The following is a 16,667-nucleotide window of genomic DNA, read 5'->3' on the forward strand; positions in this document are numbered from 1 at the left end:
GCAAAAAGAACTGAGCCAGTCTAGACAGAATCAAAAGGCTTTTGGTTCTGACGTCAGAGGTGGTAAATGTCTCCCAAAAATATATATATAAAAAAAAAAAAAAAGGTTTCACAGACAGAACCAACTGAAGACACTCGGACCGTTTTAGAGTCGGTGGTTTGTTAAGTAGCAACAACAACAACCAGCCACAAACACAAGCTTGGCACGCTCGCACACACACACACACACACACACGTTATTTTTAGAGCCAGGCTTCCAGAATATCCCTCCCCCCTCCCCCTTTTAATAAGCCTACTCTCAAGCTGACTGTACGCTGCTACGGATTTAATAATTGATCAAAACAGACCCTTTGGTTCCCACTGCAGTCTCAGATAAAAACAGCGGCAAAAAGACTGATGGGTGTTGAACTACTAAACTCTACTACTACTACTACTACTACTACTACTACTACTACTAGAAAAGTGGACTTTGCACAGGTAAAGGAATAAGCAAATTCCTCTGGAGCTAAATGCATGCAGAGAGATCGAGTATGTACACATGAGCAGCGGTAAAACCACGAGCATAGTGCAGACACCTCAGAGGCAAAGCGCAGCGCCTTTTTACCTCATCATTGCTTCTGGCTACCTCTTCATCTCATCGGTTGTACTTTCAAAAAAGGTCGGCAGCGGCAACGAGGTCAAAGTTGAAGTAATTTGAACTTCAAACAACAAACACGTTAGGCTCAGTATTAACACCTCCAAAACACAAGTGATGTGTGTCAGCTCCATCCCCACAGCACCCATCCTCATTAATGAGGAACCACTTGAGTTTGTGGAAGTGTGGGCAGTCTTATCAGTAAGGACAGCGGGGCATCTAAAGATATTAAAGCAAGGCTGGGAAAGGCTCAGGGTGCCTTCTCCCAACTCGGTCCCATCTGGAGATCAAAACAATACAGCCTTAAAAACGAAGATGCTCCTATATAACTGCAATGTAAAGTCTGTTCTGCTGTACGGTTCAGAGAGCTGGCGAGTTGAGGAGAAAAGTGTTCCATAACGGATGCCTCTGACAAATATGCCAGATCTTTTGGTTTAATGAGATCTCCAACAATGAACTGTACAAGGAAAGAGGAAGCCGGAGCATCACCAAGGAGATTACGCACAGGCGCCTGAGATGGCTAGGACATGTGTTGAGGATGGAGCAGGACCGCATCACAAAAGTCGTCTTAAGATGGACACCACCTGGCAAACCTGGGAGGCCCAAAACCACCTGGCGCAGAACTGGGACACAAGAACAGCTGAACCTGTCTTGAGGAGAGGCCCAACATGCTGCCAGGGACCCAATGCAATGGATAGGGCTCATTGAAGCCTTATGTCCCATAGGGGACGAAGAGGAGGAAGGAAGTAAGTAAGTCGGTGGCAATTCCGAGTGACGTGCCACACCAAGGGCAGCGCTTCCTCCCGACTTGTCTCCATAACCCTCCCCAGAGGAAAACTGCGGATCATCTGTAGGCTGCTCAAAATCTAGATTTTTTTTTATAAAAAAAAAAACCTAGGCACATTTGTTGTATTGCATTGTGATTTGAGATGATTCTGAAGACATTTCCAGCAATAACTAATGACTAACAGGTGCTGAACCAAAACACTAAAAACAAAACGACTAACGAACTAAAATGAGGAGTGACCAGAGACCTTAGGGACACTTTATGGGACAATAGTGCTCCAAATCCAACAATTGCATCCAAGCCCACTGTATTTTGAAACATGACAAAGTCCACAGTTAATTGAGTTTGGGGGATACAAAAAAGCCCAGTGCACACCAAGGTTATAATAGTTAACGAAAATGAACGAAATAACGAAAACTAGGTGGGGGAAAAACATTGTTGTTAACTGAAATAAAAATGAGGCATTACAAAAAAAGAAAGAAAACGATAACTAAATAACTGTATTGTCTGTGGCTGGTGTGAGTAGTCAAACAAGCTGAGCTCTCATTCTGCCAAATGTCACATAGGAAGTTGTGGTTGGGTGGTATATGGGTGTGTTTAGACTGAACGCAATGCAAATTTAAGAGGCAGGAAAAGTGTAATGCAAAGTTGGAAGTGAATGAAGACAGGTGGAGTTCACGCTGCGAGATAAGGTGACGCTGCGCCCGTGCAAATAAAAAAATATTGTAACTTCAACTCACACAAACACAACACACTGTGGAGTGCATGCACATTGCTAGCTATAAACATGGACTGACAAACATTCCAGCAGTGACAGTTTGTGAAGTCGAACATTCACTCACATTCGATGTGAACGCACCGTATGAGGAAATCCAATGTAGTGTAATGTAATGGAATGTATTGGTACATAGCATTCATTGTATGTTTGTACATTAGCATTAGCCTGAAAGTCCAGACCCAAATCCGAAAGACTAAGGGTCTGGCACTGAGTAATGAACTCGAGGGGCGGCACCAAGCATGCATTTGAAAATCTCACTGCACGCAATTGGATAACACTACGACCAATCACAATAATACACGGGGTGACGGAGCCCCGTATGCTTAGCTACCAGCGGAGCTAACTGGTAGATTAAACTGTCGTCATCTGTTTAGTTCGTCTCTGGCCCGCCTATATCAGATACACCGATGTGATTGGTGCAGCTCGCTGAGCAAATTCACATTGTGTTCTTGCGAGAACTCTGGATTTCCAGGGTTCCTTTTATTTCATCAGGGACCATGCACATTAATAACATATTAATAACAAACATTATTGTAGATCATCAGTTCTTCAGCTCATCTATTTAGTCCCTGGTCAGGTGTGAAATTGGCAAGCTGGAAATCAAGAAACTGGTTTAAAACAACAACCACCATTAGCTAACGTCAGCGCTTGTTCTACCTCTGCCAGACCAGCATGAGGTCAGTTAACTTTGACCAGCCCAGTTCTATGTGACATTACTGTATGCTAGCCTAGCATGTTAGCGTGTGGAGACGCCGGGCTTCAGAGTGGGCTGTGGGTCTCCCCTCAAACCCCTCCCCTCCAAAACAGTGACAGAAAGTGTACAACCGAAAGAATAACTTAAGCTAGCACTTTCCCCTCAGCCGAGAAAACGTGTTGCAATCCCTCTGCAACTTCTGTAGTTAAAAGTCATCCATCTTGTCTGATCAGGTCTAATCTAGGGGTTTAAACCAAGCCCCCAGGAAGAGCGCCATGTCTAAAAGCCACCATGGGCTTAGCGGATAACGGTGGTACTGCACCCCATGGCCCAGAAAGACTTTTCACAAAGACTTCTATACTTCAGCGGATAATTTTTTTGGGGGTATATTAACTTACCAGCCCGAACAATTAAAGGGTCCTTGTTTAAAAACGTTTTTAACATTCACTAGTAGCCGAATCCAGAGTTATTAAACTAGATATGACGAACGCGCATAATGGACGGCCCCTCACGCCCGAGGTCCTGTAGCTGTAATAATGGATATAGCTAATGGTTGTAATTCACCATGTGTTCTATTAATACGTCCATAGGTATTATCTTATGATACACCCGAGGATGTGTGTATGCTGTAAAGCCTGTAACATGGATGTAACGTCACATATGAAGCGTTTCCCAAACTGGAGGGGCTATCGGCTTGTAGTTATTAGCGGTAGCTAGCATGGATGTATTAAGAGAACGGTACATAACGTTACTACAGACATAGCTAGTGATTACATTGCCTTGGTTCTCTCTTATGATACATCTGAGGGCTGTATGCTGTAAAGCTTGTAACGTGGATGAGGGATGAAGCCATGGCTGAGCTCTGTTCACGAAACTGCAGGCTAACCTTAGTAACTAGCGTTAGCTCGTAGCTAGCTAGTAGCACGACATAATGACTAAATCTCCTTGGTTGTCTAAATACATCCATCGTTTATTTAGATAAGCATGTAAATGACCAGGAACAACGAAAACACAATGTTTAACATTAGTGAATATTTTTAGACAATAAAACGGCGAGTTCATGAGTTCGCCACTTGTAAGAGACACGACAGAGAAGCTCATGAACGAGCATGTTGCTACCGGTTGCTACAACAAAACAAACTGTTGCTCATGTCCACCGTGACGTCATGGGCCAGTCAACGCGGACGAGTCGAGCGCCGTGATTGCTTTATGCGCTTTTGAGCACTCTCATTGGAATGCACGGGGCTTCCCACCGAACACTGGATCCAGTTCTCTTCATGCATCCATGGTTCAAAATAGCAATACTTTACATATAGAGGCAAAAGTCCTATGAATCCTGTTATTGCACAACAATGCATTTATCAGTACATTCACGTGCTGAAGCATTGGTGCATTCCCATAATAATAATAATAATAATAATAATAATAATAATAATAGGAGCCAGTGCTAATTTGCAGATATACCCAAAGCTACAGATGAAACGAAATCGCTTTGAGTGTAAGCAAGCACACTTGTGTGTACGCCCATCACACACACACACACGTGCTGAATGGCACAGCAGGTTCAAAGCATTCTCCCCCCAGCAGTGATTCAAGCTCTGCTCGGCCTGCCAAATGCTTTCATTCTTTTTAAACAAGATCTTAATCTGCTTTGAAACACTGCAGAGTTCTCATGCAGCACTGCCAGTGGCCCAGGGTGGGGGGGAGGATCTCTCTCTCTCTCTCTCCCCACGTGCCAACATGGGCCTCTCTCTTCAGACCACATTACAGGAACCTGCTTTGGAAAAGATGTGGTGCGGCCAGAATGGAGGACTTTACAGAGCCCCGGTCAACAGCGGCACTCAGCAGGCCGCTGCATTAGCAGGCACTTCACATCAAACGCTGGCTTTTTCATACAGCTGCATCAAAAGACAAAATACTTCCTGTAATACCCCACTCCCTCCCTCCCTCCTCCATCCATCCATCCATCCATCCATGGACATGAACTAAAATCACATGCAGCTACCAGAGAGAAACAGCCCCTCCAAGGCTCCAACTCCTTGGGGGCCTTACTTTGTCATGACCCGAAACGCCCCAAGTGGCTTATAACACACACAGGGCAGGCTCTGCATTTTAAATTGGATTTAAAGACGATGTTAACATCAGAGTAAACAGAGAGGTGGTGTCCTTTCGCCGAGACTTGGCTGGATCCTGGTGCCATTCAACCTGCCAGCTAATTCTGCTTTATGATGAATCATGCACAATTTACAAAGGAGCTGATGGGATTACATTTTACTGGAATTATACCTCGTACAACTGCACGTTGTTAGCCATTGATAGCCATTCCCGACACTATTTGCGCATCAGGAAAAAAAAGCTCAACGACATGTTGAACAAAGGTAACCCTTTGTCTTATAGAAAGGAAGCAACTAACACATTGAATTGGCAGGACAAATTGACAATGCAACTGTCATGAGAGAGCACATCTTATTTTCAAAGCTAAGAATGCCTCTTTAAAAGAAACATGGGCGATGCGGTGCACGAGTAGTAGTCACTATGTGCTGGAAGCTCAAGATGGTCCTCCTTGGTTCAAACGTGAATGTTGTCCGTTTATGTTGTCTATTTATATGGGTTAACTCTGTGATGGACTGGCAACATGTCTAGTGTTGAGTCCCTGCACCTCAGGAGCTCAGGCTGCTTTGTGTATGTGCCACTGCTCCACGATAATGAACAGCCTTTCAATAGTGGAGAAAGACATCCAACAGCTACATATGGCTGCCCGATTATGGAAAAATAAAATCATTGAAATCACGATTTCTTTTTTTTTTAACAAGATTACTCATTGTCTTTTGGAAAGATTTTGTTTGAATAGTTGAACTTTCCCTTAATACTTTTTCCCATTTGAACATCAAACCCATTTCCCATTCAGAACACATGACAAAATAAGAGTTTACTTGCAAAACGTGATGTTAAAAAATACTTGGTTTTCCTTTATTATTCGGTTTTGTGATAAATAAATGAAATCAATTAATTGCACAACCCTACAGCTACAGATGTTAATGTAAAGTCACCCGTCCTACCTGAGTGAGGAATCGAGGTGACAGGACATGCATCGGGGACCAGGATTGCTGCAGTGTCAGGCCATTGATGCCTTCGGATACCTAGTGAGAAGCCGGTGGGAGCCATTATAGCCATCAATCAGACTGACTGGGCTGCAGCAGCACCAAGGACACTGGGGCAGCTGTTGTACACTCACAGCTCCTTCAAGACAAAAGGAAATCACTGCCAACTACCTTGGAGTCAGTGCTGCTGGCTGTGGCTGGTTAGTTCAGCTACTCTGACAGACGCTTTACACGAAACACATGTATGACTACAAGGTCCTTGTCTATTCTCTTAAACCGCAGGATGGGGCTGTGAAGTTTAGGATGCTTTTAGCCTCTCACTGCCAGACCTTCTTCCACAGCGCTGCGGAGGAGGGTCCGGCTAGTCCACACAGCATTCTGGGATGGGAGAAAAACGTGCTCTGGTGTATTGGCATTTCTTTAACACAATCACAAACGTCTTGCCGGACGGAGCCACGGTGCCTCTGCAAAATAGCCTCTGGAAGGAACTCGTTTTGGTGGAACATGTTTACGTTCAAAAGTTGTTTTAGTCGTTCAGCAGAAACCTCAGATTGGACAGATAGTCTAGCTAGCTGTCTGGATTTACCCTGCAGAGATCTGAGGAGCAGTTAACCATAGTCCTCACAACTCGAGTTTAAAATGCCAACACAAAAAAAGCGGAAGGTGATGGAGATCCGGCCAAAATGAGATACAATCGGCGCTATTTCCGGCAGCACCTTAAAACAATTCAGCAAATTAAACATTGTCAACATAGACTAGTATGCATTAGACATAGGACAACAGGTCAAACAGAGAAACAGTGAGAAAGAGAAACGGAGAGGCTAAACAAGCAGAAGGAGAGGGGGAAAGCAAGCTTATACATTATGAGACTGAGTTGCTAAAGGCATTCTAGCAATTCCTTGTAGCGTTGCAGTCAGTGGAAGTTCGACAACCTTTGTCAACACGCCAAATGTGATTCATGCTGTGAACTCCTAGTGGAGTTCTGATAGTAGAGATGTCAGTCACGGTTAAGCACCTTGGTATTTTCAGGGGGGAACAAAACACCTGGTTGAGTGACTTTAGATAAATCAGCATGGAACAAACATAGCCTCTGGGGTATAAAAAGGTATTCAGGGAGATACAAAGCCTCCTCGCACATTTATATACATGGTTCATACAGGCCTGTGGGAAAGGTAGGGGAGGGGTCTTAGCCTGTTTACTTATTAAACACTTTTCAATGTGGCTGCCCTCACTGTGTCTGGACAAGCCTCTCTGAAACCAGATAGCACGTGGAGATGCCTTGGGTGTTGGAATGCCCCGGCAACAGAGACATGACAGAAATGGCAGTGCTACCAACATGACAGCACCAGAGAGGTGCGAGTGCCCGCGGCCCGGCACTGTGCGTCAACGACTGACCGGGACACCTTTGGAGTCAACTGACTGAAACTCACAGCTGAAAATAATCCAGGATGTACTGTAGCTAATAATGTCCGAAGCTGAATGTAGCCTTTCACAACAGCTGCCATTCATACAGGATTCAGATATGAATATGAATAGCGTGCAGTGTTTACCACGGGTTAAGAAATGTACTTGTGGTGGTGGGGGGGGTGTGACAGCGCGGCGTGCGATAGCTGGGTTCAGTATAAACTAGTCAAACAAAGGTTTATGAACAATTTACTTTCTGAATATGATCATTGTTTACCAGTGAAGATACAGATGAAGAGTAGCCTAAATGCTTTGCCAATTAAATCTGGTTGGTTTGTCAAATACAAGTTTTTGGTTCGGCAGATAAAATACCCGATTACCCAGGGCCGAAATGTTCTATGTAAACGTAGCACAAAAAGTAAGGACGTTTGTGTTTGGTAGATTATTTCTCTGTGGTAACATTGCTTTTTGGCATTACATTTTATACCGTTGGAAAGCCTGTTGAGCAGCAGCGCTCAGTATGTGGGCTGCGATCATTAAAAATTTGCCAAATCTTCTCTTCCATTGCCAAACAGGTTATTTTGCTGTTGCTATTGTTGTGTTAAAACTCTGTGTGCTGTTCCCATCACAGAATTTAGGGGGCACCACTTAAATTGACATCCACTCCCGACTTTAAGAAAGTGTGTGTTTTACCTATAGCAAAATGAATGAGTCGTTTGCCGTTTTAGTTCGTTTTGGAGCCACACCATAACGTGCGCATGTGTCATACATATATCAGATCCAGGGCTATTGATGAATTAAATAAGAACAATCCAGAGACACCATAGCAACAAATAGACATCTCACTCATTCTTAAAGTAATTAGAAGCAACGGGAGCAGCAGTTACAGGACGATAATTGAACCTGAGTAACTGACAGGGAGAAAGGAAAGTAAACAGTTAAGGGGACAATGACCTTCTGCCTAATGAGCCACAGAGTCCTTTTGAATCCGCCTATTATCCTATTAATGGATCCGGGAGGAATTCCTTCAGATGGCATTAAGGGTTCCCCTGGAGAGAGCTAAACCTGGGGGGAGAGGGAAGGAAGAGGCCCTCGGTTTTATTCTTCCATGCGCTTCATGCTTGCCCCCACCCATTCAGGTCAATTGGTCATGCACTTCCTCCTTTTCTGAGCACACACACACACACACTCAAGTGCACATGTCCAAGCAAGGAACCAAAACAGTGTGCCTCCTGCTGTCGTGGGTCTCAGGGCCTGCCAGTGCATCTGGGCCCCGCTTGTCGCCGTCAAGGGGGGAGATCAATGCTGTCAAACCTCAAAAAAGGCTGGAGCCACAACAACAACAACAACTCATAGCAGTGTGAGAGGAGGCTCGCGGTTTACCTCCCAGGAAGATTTTCAACCACAAGCATGGCAATGAAGCCGGTTATTAATAATCATAACGCGATACTGATCACAAGGGCAATTTTCACAACAAAGGGGTTCCTTTTTCCGCCCCTCTTCTGGAGCTATTTTAGAGACAGATGTGTGTACAGTAGTGAGCAACACAGGCAGGACCGGCCACTGAATGCTAACAAAGAGAGGGGAGGGGGGGAAAAAAAGCAGGAAGCGTGGCATCGAATTACACCGGGCTGATTGGTGGGAGTGAGCATGGCTTGGGTCAGGGAAGGACAGGGAATACGAGGCCTGGGGATGTATCCAGAGCCACATGGTGCAGATGCACTGCTGACCGCCCACACCAGGGTAAACACAAAGCCGACACACATTAAGCAAAACTGCTCATGAATTCCTCCCTTCAGGCCAGACAATAGAACTCACCATGAAGACAACAGGAAATAATACAAAGTAACCCATTTTGGGTAGGCGTGGCCTGTTTCTGAGCTACAGTGGAACAGATCCCTCTCCGCTTCAATGTGTTCCAGATGGTGAGGTTATTTTTTTTTTCGGGAAAAACGCAGAGCTATCTCGGACTCGCCACAAGTGGTACATAAACTGAGCAAGAGCAAAGTCCAACTGTGCAGATCTGCAGGGCACCCACCACAGCGCACACACACACACACGCACGCACACCTTTATCATTACTGCAACTTGAGGCAACACATGTCCGATTCAAACCACATTTATAACACGTTGTGTACATACTTGTGTCAGAACTCGATCAGTGGAAGCTTTTAAAGCTCCAATGGGATACGGATATCTGTTTACATTTTGCATGCTGGCTCACTTGAGCCCCTTTCACACATGCACTGCAACCCTGAAATTAGACATTACCCGGAGGAGATGTTTAATGCAAATGTCTGAATCAGATGGACCGCACATTAAACGGCCTTTACCCTGCCAGACGCAGCTCCCCAGTACAAAGTCTGTGTAAGGTCCGACTGAGCCCGTGTGTGAACAGAGCAGGTCATTAACAGCGAGCGAGTGTGCGTGTTGCTGACGTGTCTGTCAACTCGCGCAAAACCGAATAAAAAACAAAAATCCGAGGGTGAAGACGAAGTGCGATTTACATGTAGACGGCAAAGAAAATGTCTAACCGGAGAAGACGAGGGTCGGGAACTTTTGTTGGTGAGGGCCAACGCTGAAATAGTCAGACTAATTCAAGGAACGGCAAGAGACTCGGTTGTATATGACCTAGTCTGGATCAACGAAAGTACATTTCCAGGATAATTGCCTGACGCCCTCACCTTTCGCTCTCTGTGCGTTGCCGTTCTCAAACTCCCTTCGCTACGGGAAACGACAGCGACCTTCGAGCTGGCGAGCTGCACACTGAAAATGGCAAGTTTAGAGGAAGATCTGGATTGTGCAATAATGCAGAGCGGCTTGGTTCTTTCGGGGAATGATTGTAAAGATTTACAAAGAATATGTTTACAGCATTACTCTCTAACTGGGACGTTTTGGCACCGTTTGGTGGGATTGCTGTGGACAAAGTACACACAGAGATACACTGGTAAGAGCCAATGAGGTTTAATCATGTCTCCAGCTAATTTAAATACCTTGCATTATTGTATTGTGTGAACAGTTAACTTCATTTAATATGTGGCGTTCTCTTTTGCGGAGTGCAAAACAAGTTCCTTCCTGAGACTATTTTGCAGAGCTGCCGTTGCTGCATCCGCAGCTTAGCGCCGCCCAAGACCATTGTGATTGGTTTAAAGAAATGCAAACAACCCAGAGTGTTTGTTTTTTTTCTCCTATCCCAGAATGCCTGAGTGGACAGACGTTACCCCACAGCACTGTGGAGATAGGTCTGGCAATGTGAGACTATATGTGACCAAATGACGAGCCGGCTGCGTGACACAGTGTAATCTGCATCGTTTTCTGTCACATTTGGGAGACAACTCCACCAACTGAGCTGAAACTGCATATTAGATTAATTTACTTATTAATCAAAAAGGTGCAGGAACCTAGTTTCAGATAGTTTCGGACCACTTCAACGCCTGCCCATAGTCACGACGACCACAATTGGCCTATGAGAAGACCTAGATTTGCAAAAAAATAAAAGATTTTTTCTGGATAAGGGCTAAAAAATGGTTGGTTGATATTAATTATTTACTCAATGGACAGACAATTAGAATTGCTGGCGATTAACTACCAATTATATTCCTCATGTATATCGTCTTTTATATCATTGTAAAATGCATATCTTTGGGTTTTAGTATTTTATAATGCCGATCACAATTTCCTAAATTTTCAAATTGTTCGTATTGTCTGACCAACAGTCCAAAATTATTTTATTTATTATCGGATAAGACAAAAAAAAAAAAAAAAATAAAATCCTCACATTTCAGATGGCAAAACCACCTAATGTTTGGCATTATAAAAAAAGAAAAAAAAAGAAGAAAAAAAAGGACTTGCAGATTCAGACGATTACATAAATTATTAATTGAGTGATTGACCAAACATGTTCATTTTACTCAGTGGGTCAAGCTCAGCACTCAGCAATAATGCATCTAGTAAGACCAGAGCAGAAAAAGGAACAATATGGCCGGTATGACACATGTATTATCAAATGACCAAAATCCAAGTCAGTATCCAGTGTAGTATCATACAATTAATCTCATTTCAGTACACTGTACAATGTTTTTCCAGACTCTAGAGCCGCATGCATGCAACGCTGTGTTCATTGTGCTTGAATCAGTGTTGATGAATTGGTCCTCAACATTCATTCACTGACAAGATACCTCGGCTGCAGAGCGTGAGTGTGTGTGTAAGTGAGTCCCCTCGTATCAGCTCAACCACATGCAAACAGTGCAGGTTTATGACAGTACCAAATTAGACTTGGCACCCTAACCCACAGTCCTTCATTTCTCTGCTCTAAATCCCTTAATCCTCACTGAGGTACATCCTGTTGGACGCTGCTCCCGGGTCATCCTGCAGAGGAGCACTGCCACAGCCCATGGGCACAAGTTTTGACTGCCATTTTCCCACCACTGGGGACTAACTAACCCTGCTAAAAATACACACAGTCACTATACTGCAACGGGGTTTTCGCCTGGCAAATAGGGCTGAAGAGAGGGCACAGCATTCACTGGAGGATTTGGCTGGGGGGGGATAATGCTGTGCCATTGTGAAGGAAATGATTCTATTGTTTTGCAGCGTGGGGATTAAAGGTACCCAGAGTGCTCGGCTGTAATGGGTTTATTAGAGAGCATGGCATGAGCCAAATCTCAGAGAAAACACAAATCTACTCTAAATCGTAGCCCCTCCTTTGTGTGTAGATGCGTTTTATTTTTTTTTGAAATCAGGAATCCGCAAGCCATGACATGTTCTCATGTAGGTCTTGTCTATGCTTGTGATGTCAACATGCACTGCACATTCATTTTCACACAATGTAGGATTCTGTTTTCATTCATCATGTCTACCTCATTGTTATATCATGCATATTAATGTATCGTGTCATGACGGCTCCTGCCTTTTCAGATGCTGCAGTCTTCTATAGCGCACAATATACCAGAGAGCTTTCAAGAACCAGTCTCTTAATCTCGGCTACTGATTTAATGATACCTATTCTTTGGCTGCTAATATTGCTGCTGTCACACAATTTCACTATGGCCATGAACAAAGTTTCGTTTCCTTTCATCTACCGCTGTCGTTTTGCTTGTACTAACGTTACACAGACACTGACAAAATGAAGAAACGCTCCGAAAAAGGATGCAGCACGTTGTAGTCTAGTCTGTCCACACTCTACAGGTTGCTATAAACACAATAGAACCACCATAAATGGAAGTATGTAGCCTACGCTGTCCCTGAATGCCACATGTGGCAGACAGCTAGGCGCAAGTCGAGCCCTTAAACCAGAGCTGACCGCCGCCACCATGCCACGATGGAGCAGGGGAGCGAAAACAAAGCAGAGCCGTGTCAGGAGGGGGAAGCAGAGGACCCCCACCGCTGCAGACAGCCCGTATGCAAAGCAACAGTGGTGCAAGCCGCGTTGGTACAATGTGTCAACACCCTACATCATCTTCCTGTTGACATTTTTGCATACCAGACCCGTTATATTTCCTCTAAACAATACAGTGCGGACGCGTTTGTGTGTGCGCGCGTTCCCAAGCAGCAGTCATAAACGCGTACCATGCCGCGTGGTGCGCTGCACGAAAGCACAGCCACCATTAGCGCCCTAACAAAAAAAAAGAAAATCACAATAATAAACAGAAGAGTTGTCCAACCTGCAGGCGTTGCTCCAAAGATCCGCACCACCGGCACTTTCTTCACCTCGCTCTCCCTGAATTCAGAATAGCAGACGTCCAGGTCTTTAATGGGACTTTGCAAATAGAAGTCTGCGGTGACGATACGCACGGCAAACATGACTGCCGCGTCCGTTAGAGAGGGACCGACCGTCAGAAAAGCCCAAAAACTACTGTTAGGAGTCCATAAGATGCGTGCGCCTCGGTGGCCAGTCGATACCAGCCGAGGGGGTTGCTGTCACGGCGGTAAAACAACGACAAAGCGGAGGGGAAGCGCGGTTGTGTCCCATGAAAAAACGCGAACAAAGATTCCCGTGGCTCCAGCGCGCCCCGAGGTGCCGCCGTTTAGGTTCAGCTGCGGTCGGGGAGAGCTAAACTCGACGGCGGAGAGTAATTACCGGACACGCTGCAGCTGTCAAATCCATGTTGAACTTGTAATTGTGGCTGTCCCGTGATTTAGCGCTCTCTATCTATGGTGTTTTTTGTTTTCCGCCAGGAAGACGTTCCCCAGGCTTCCGGTAGCTAGCGTTATCTTCCCCTATCACGCCTCAGAACTCCCAGCCAGTCCCGTTTTATCAGACAGCCCCTCGGTTGTGCTCCTTCTTCTTCCATAACAGGCTAGCCCGCATTAGCTTAACTATGAGAGGAGGCAAGCTAGTAAGATGGTTTAATAATAGTACTTCCGACTAAAATTTTCAGAATAAAATCAATGTTGACGCGTCACCAGCGCAGTCACACAAAGCACCACAGTGAAAATGACCGATTTATTTTGGAAGACTCACATCTGTCACAGTTGTTTATGGACAGCAGTTATGGTCGCTACTTTTATCGACTGCCTAGCCGGCTAACCACGGTAGTGCGCAGACGTTTCTTTCGCAAGCAGGAGACAGTTTTGGACGTCTTCCTTCGACATTTGTTAAAAGGGTAGGGTTGATTAAACAGACTGTTTTGGTGTTGTCCTCCAGTACAAACGGTGCAAATCAAAATGTACATGATTTTACCGGCAATATCCGGAAGCATCATCTTTGGCATTTCAAAATAATAGCATACAACCTTGATGATTCAGAACAGAAACAGGTTGTGGGTTTTCACATTCAAGGAATTTCTCTTGCTATTTTGGTGCGTAAAAGTCACGATAAACATAGTAAGAGAAAAGAACATACAGATTACAGAATACAGATTCAACATTCAATGCTTTATTTCGAATTCATTTTGTTGAGCTCACATAACAAAATCTTAGGGCATCACATACAATGACAACACTAACATATGAAACAAGTGGTAAGAACATAACCATAGTCATCAATGAGCCCATTATGCATTAAATAATAGGCTAAATAAATAAAACAAGCGTTCCCATGGGAACGGCACCACACACCAACTATGATGTGTATACCATTGTAAAGATACCATCACAGTGTTTTATGAACATGAGAAATGTAGGACTTAAGTACATGAATGGCCTCTGGGTGAGTGCTGCTGCAGAACCTGGCTGTCTACTACTTTTCTGTGTTTTATAAGAAAGGGGAAGTTAACACATGGTTAGCAGGGTAAGAGGAGTCTAGAATGTTCATTTTTTTCTAGAATGATAGTGTAAAATGTGTGCATGGATTGAAAATCAGCTGTTGAATTCAGTACAGCCAGTTTCCACTCCTAAATGGTTCAGGCCATATTTCTTCCTCTACACATGACACTTGGAAATGACTTGAAGCCAAGGTCCGTCTCCTTTTCAACCACAAAACACAGAGAGGGCATTTTAGAAAATGTGGCCATCCTCTGTGCTCTAAATGCTTAAGCAATACAGGAATTATAGAATGCAGACACACACAAAATCTTTAGAAAATGTCTTTAGAAAAAACAATAACATTGGAGAGCATATTGTCAAAGCTAGAAGCCTAGCTATTGATCAGTTCAGCTTAGGCTCATACCTAACTCCCTATTTATGTAATATGAAACTTAGCCTGACCCCTTAGTTTGCACTACAGCCCGGTGGAAAAGTACTTTTAGATCATAAATAATGAAAGAGAAAAGAGATGAAAAAAAACCCACTTTATTTCTTTAGTCCTTTGCATATGTCTGATGTCTGTTAATTTTCAATAACTAAAGTTCTAACAATTAAATGGACATCATGCAGTGCTGCAGCATGGACCGCCGACAGTTTCAAACTGATGCCCTTGGTCGACGTTTATTTTGTAACTACATGCACTTGAACAAGGAAATGGGGAAACAGCATTGTGGAACTTGATGGAAAACTTGAGACGGTTCACCCCATTTACCACTGCAGCATCAAAACAAGGATCAGACCCACATCAAAGAGCTGGAAACCATCACTTTCCCTATTGGTAAGGAACACGTTTCTCCTGTGCTTGGGTAAAGAAAAAAAGCTATCCTAAAATACATCAAACAAATAGGTATCACTTAGAAACATCAAATCCATTAAGAAATTATATAAGAAGATGTTAGGCCTATTGAAAAATCTATTAAGAGCAATTGGACTGCCCTTAGCAGATACACTGTTAGCTTATATGGGAATATTACATTGATACAAAAGGATGAAATTATCATGAAATATAGTGAGATGAACATGAGGCCACCACGGACTAACACTGACATGTTCTAACATCTGAAATATTCATATCATTTATATTCATTATTGACTATAGTGATTTTTCATAAAGGCAGTTTTTCATGGAGCTTATGCACAAGCATTTAAATTGCAGACAGATGAACACAGTCTTGGCATACTGTATACTGTATCTCCTCTTCAGGGTCATAGCTCATTGCAGACATTGTATTGTTTTTGTTTTTTTTTATCGATTGATATTCTACATCAATCACAAATAAATTCTGGCATTTGATATAACCAATATTCTAAATGTGACTGGCATTCGAACAACATTTAGACCATTGTATAGGTAAATACAAATATAATGTAACAGTTAAATAAACGCAAATAATGTTAAAAATAGAAAAAATATATATACTGGTGTTTTGGGCTGTAATTCTTTTCTTCTTTTTTTCTTTAGTTTGTTTATTATATTTCCAAATACAAATACAAACACACAGGATATTGATATGTGGTATGTGTCTAGGGCACAGCAGGAAAAAATAATTCAGGAATTTGAATTAAGAAATTATACCACACATTGTTATATGAAACAACTACACACAGAACCTCCCACCCACCCACCCACCCACCCATACATATAGTGTGCATGACATATGCTATGTCTGCGGACATTTACCATATAAAAGAAAAAGGAAAACAAAAGTGAAAAATAAATAAAAACACACAAAGCCTGCATTCTACAGAGAAATGTGGGTTGTAATTTAAGAATCTCTCGGGGGGTGGGTGGCACTGGTGGAATTACAAGTTATGACCTCAGATATTCTGCTCCTCTGGGAATTTCTTTATTTTATTTATGATTTTAAATTCTAGGAGTGTCAGAATTACAATTTATCAATTTATCTGTTTTGACTCTGAATCGACTTATTATTACAGATGAATCTAATATTTCTTCTAAACATGATCACGCTCAGAAAAAATAAATATTTTATTTTTTTATTTTTTTATTTATTATTATAGTCC

The 16,667-nt window shown here is 43.3% G+C and overlaps 1 protein-coding gene across 3 annotated transcripts in view; it reads right to left on the reverse strand.

The window, feature by feature from the left end:
* The window catches only part of rev3l (REV3 like, DNA directed polymerase zeta catalytic subunit), a 99,329-nt gene extending 85,613 nt beyond the window's left edge, over window positions 1–13,716 (reverse strand). For all 3 annotated transcript variants that reach the window (XR_013503453.1, XM_078275153.1, XM_078275152.1), the window contains exon 1: window positions 13,061–13,716. Coding sequence is in view for 2 of the 3 variants with exons in the window: in XM_078275153.1 (XP_078131279.1) it covers window positions 13,061–13,199 (139 nt within the window). In the remaining variant the exon portion in view is untranslated. The remainder of the gene's footprint in view (window positions 1–13,060) is intronic.
* Between the last annotated feature and the right edge of the window lie 2,951 nt (window positions 13,717–16,667).

The sequence above is a fragment of the Sander vitreus genome, chromosome 18, assembly GCF_031162955.1.
Source record: "Sander vitreus isolate 19-12246 chromosome 18, sanVit1, whole genome shotgun sequence".
NCBI classification, from domain to species: domain Eukaryota; kingdom Metazoa; phylum Chordata; class Actinopteri; order Perciformes; family Percidae; genus Sander; species Sander vitreus.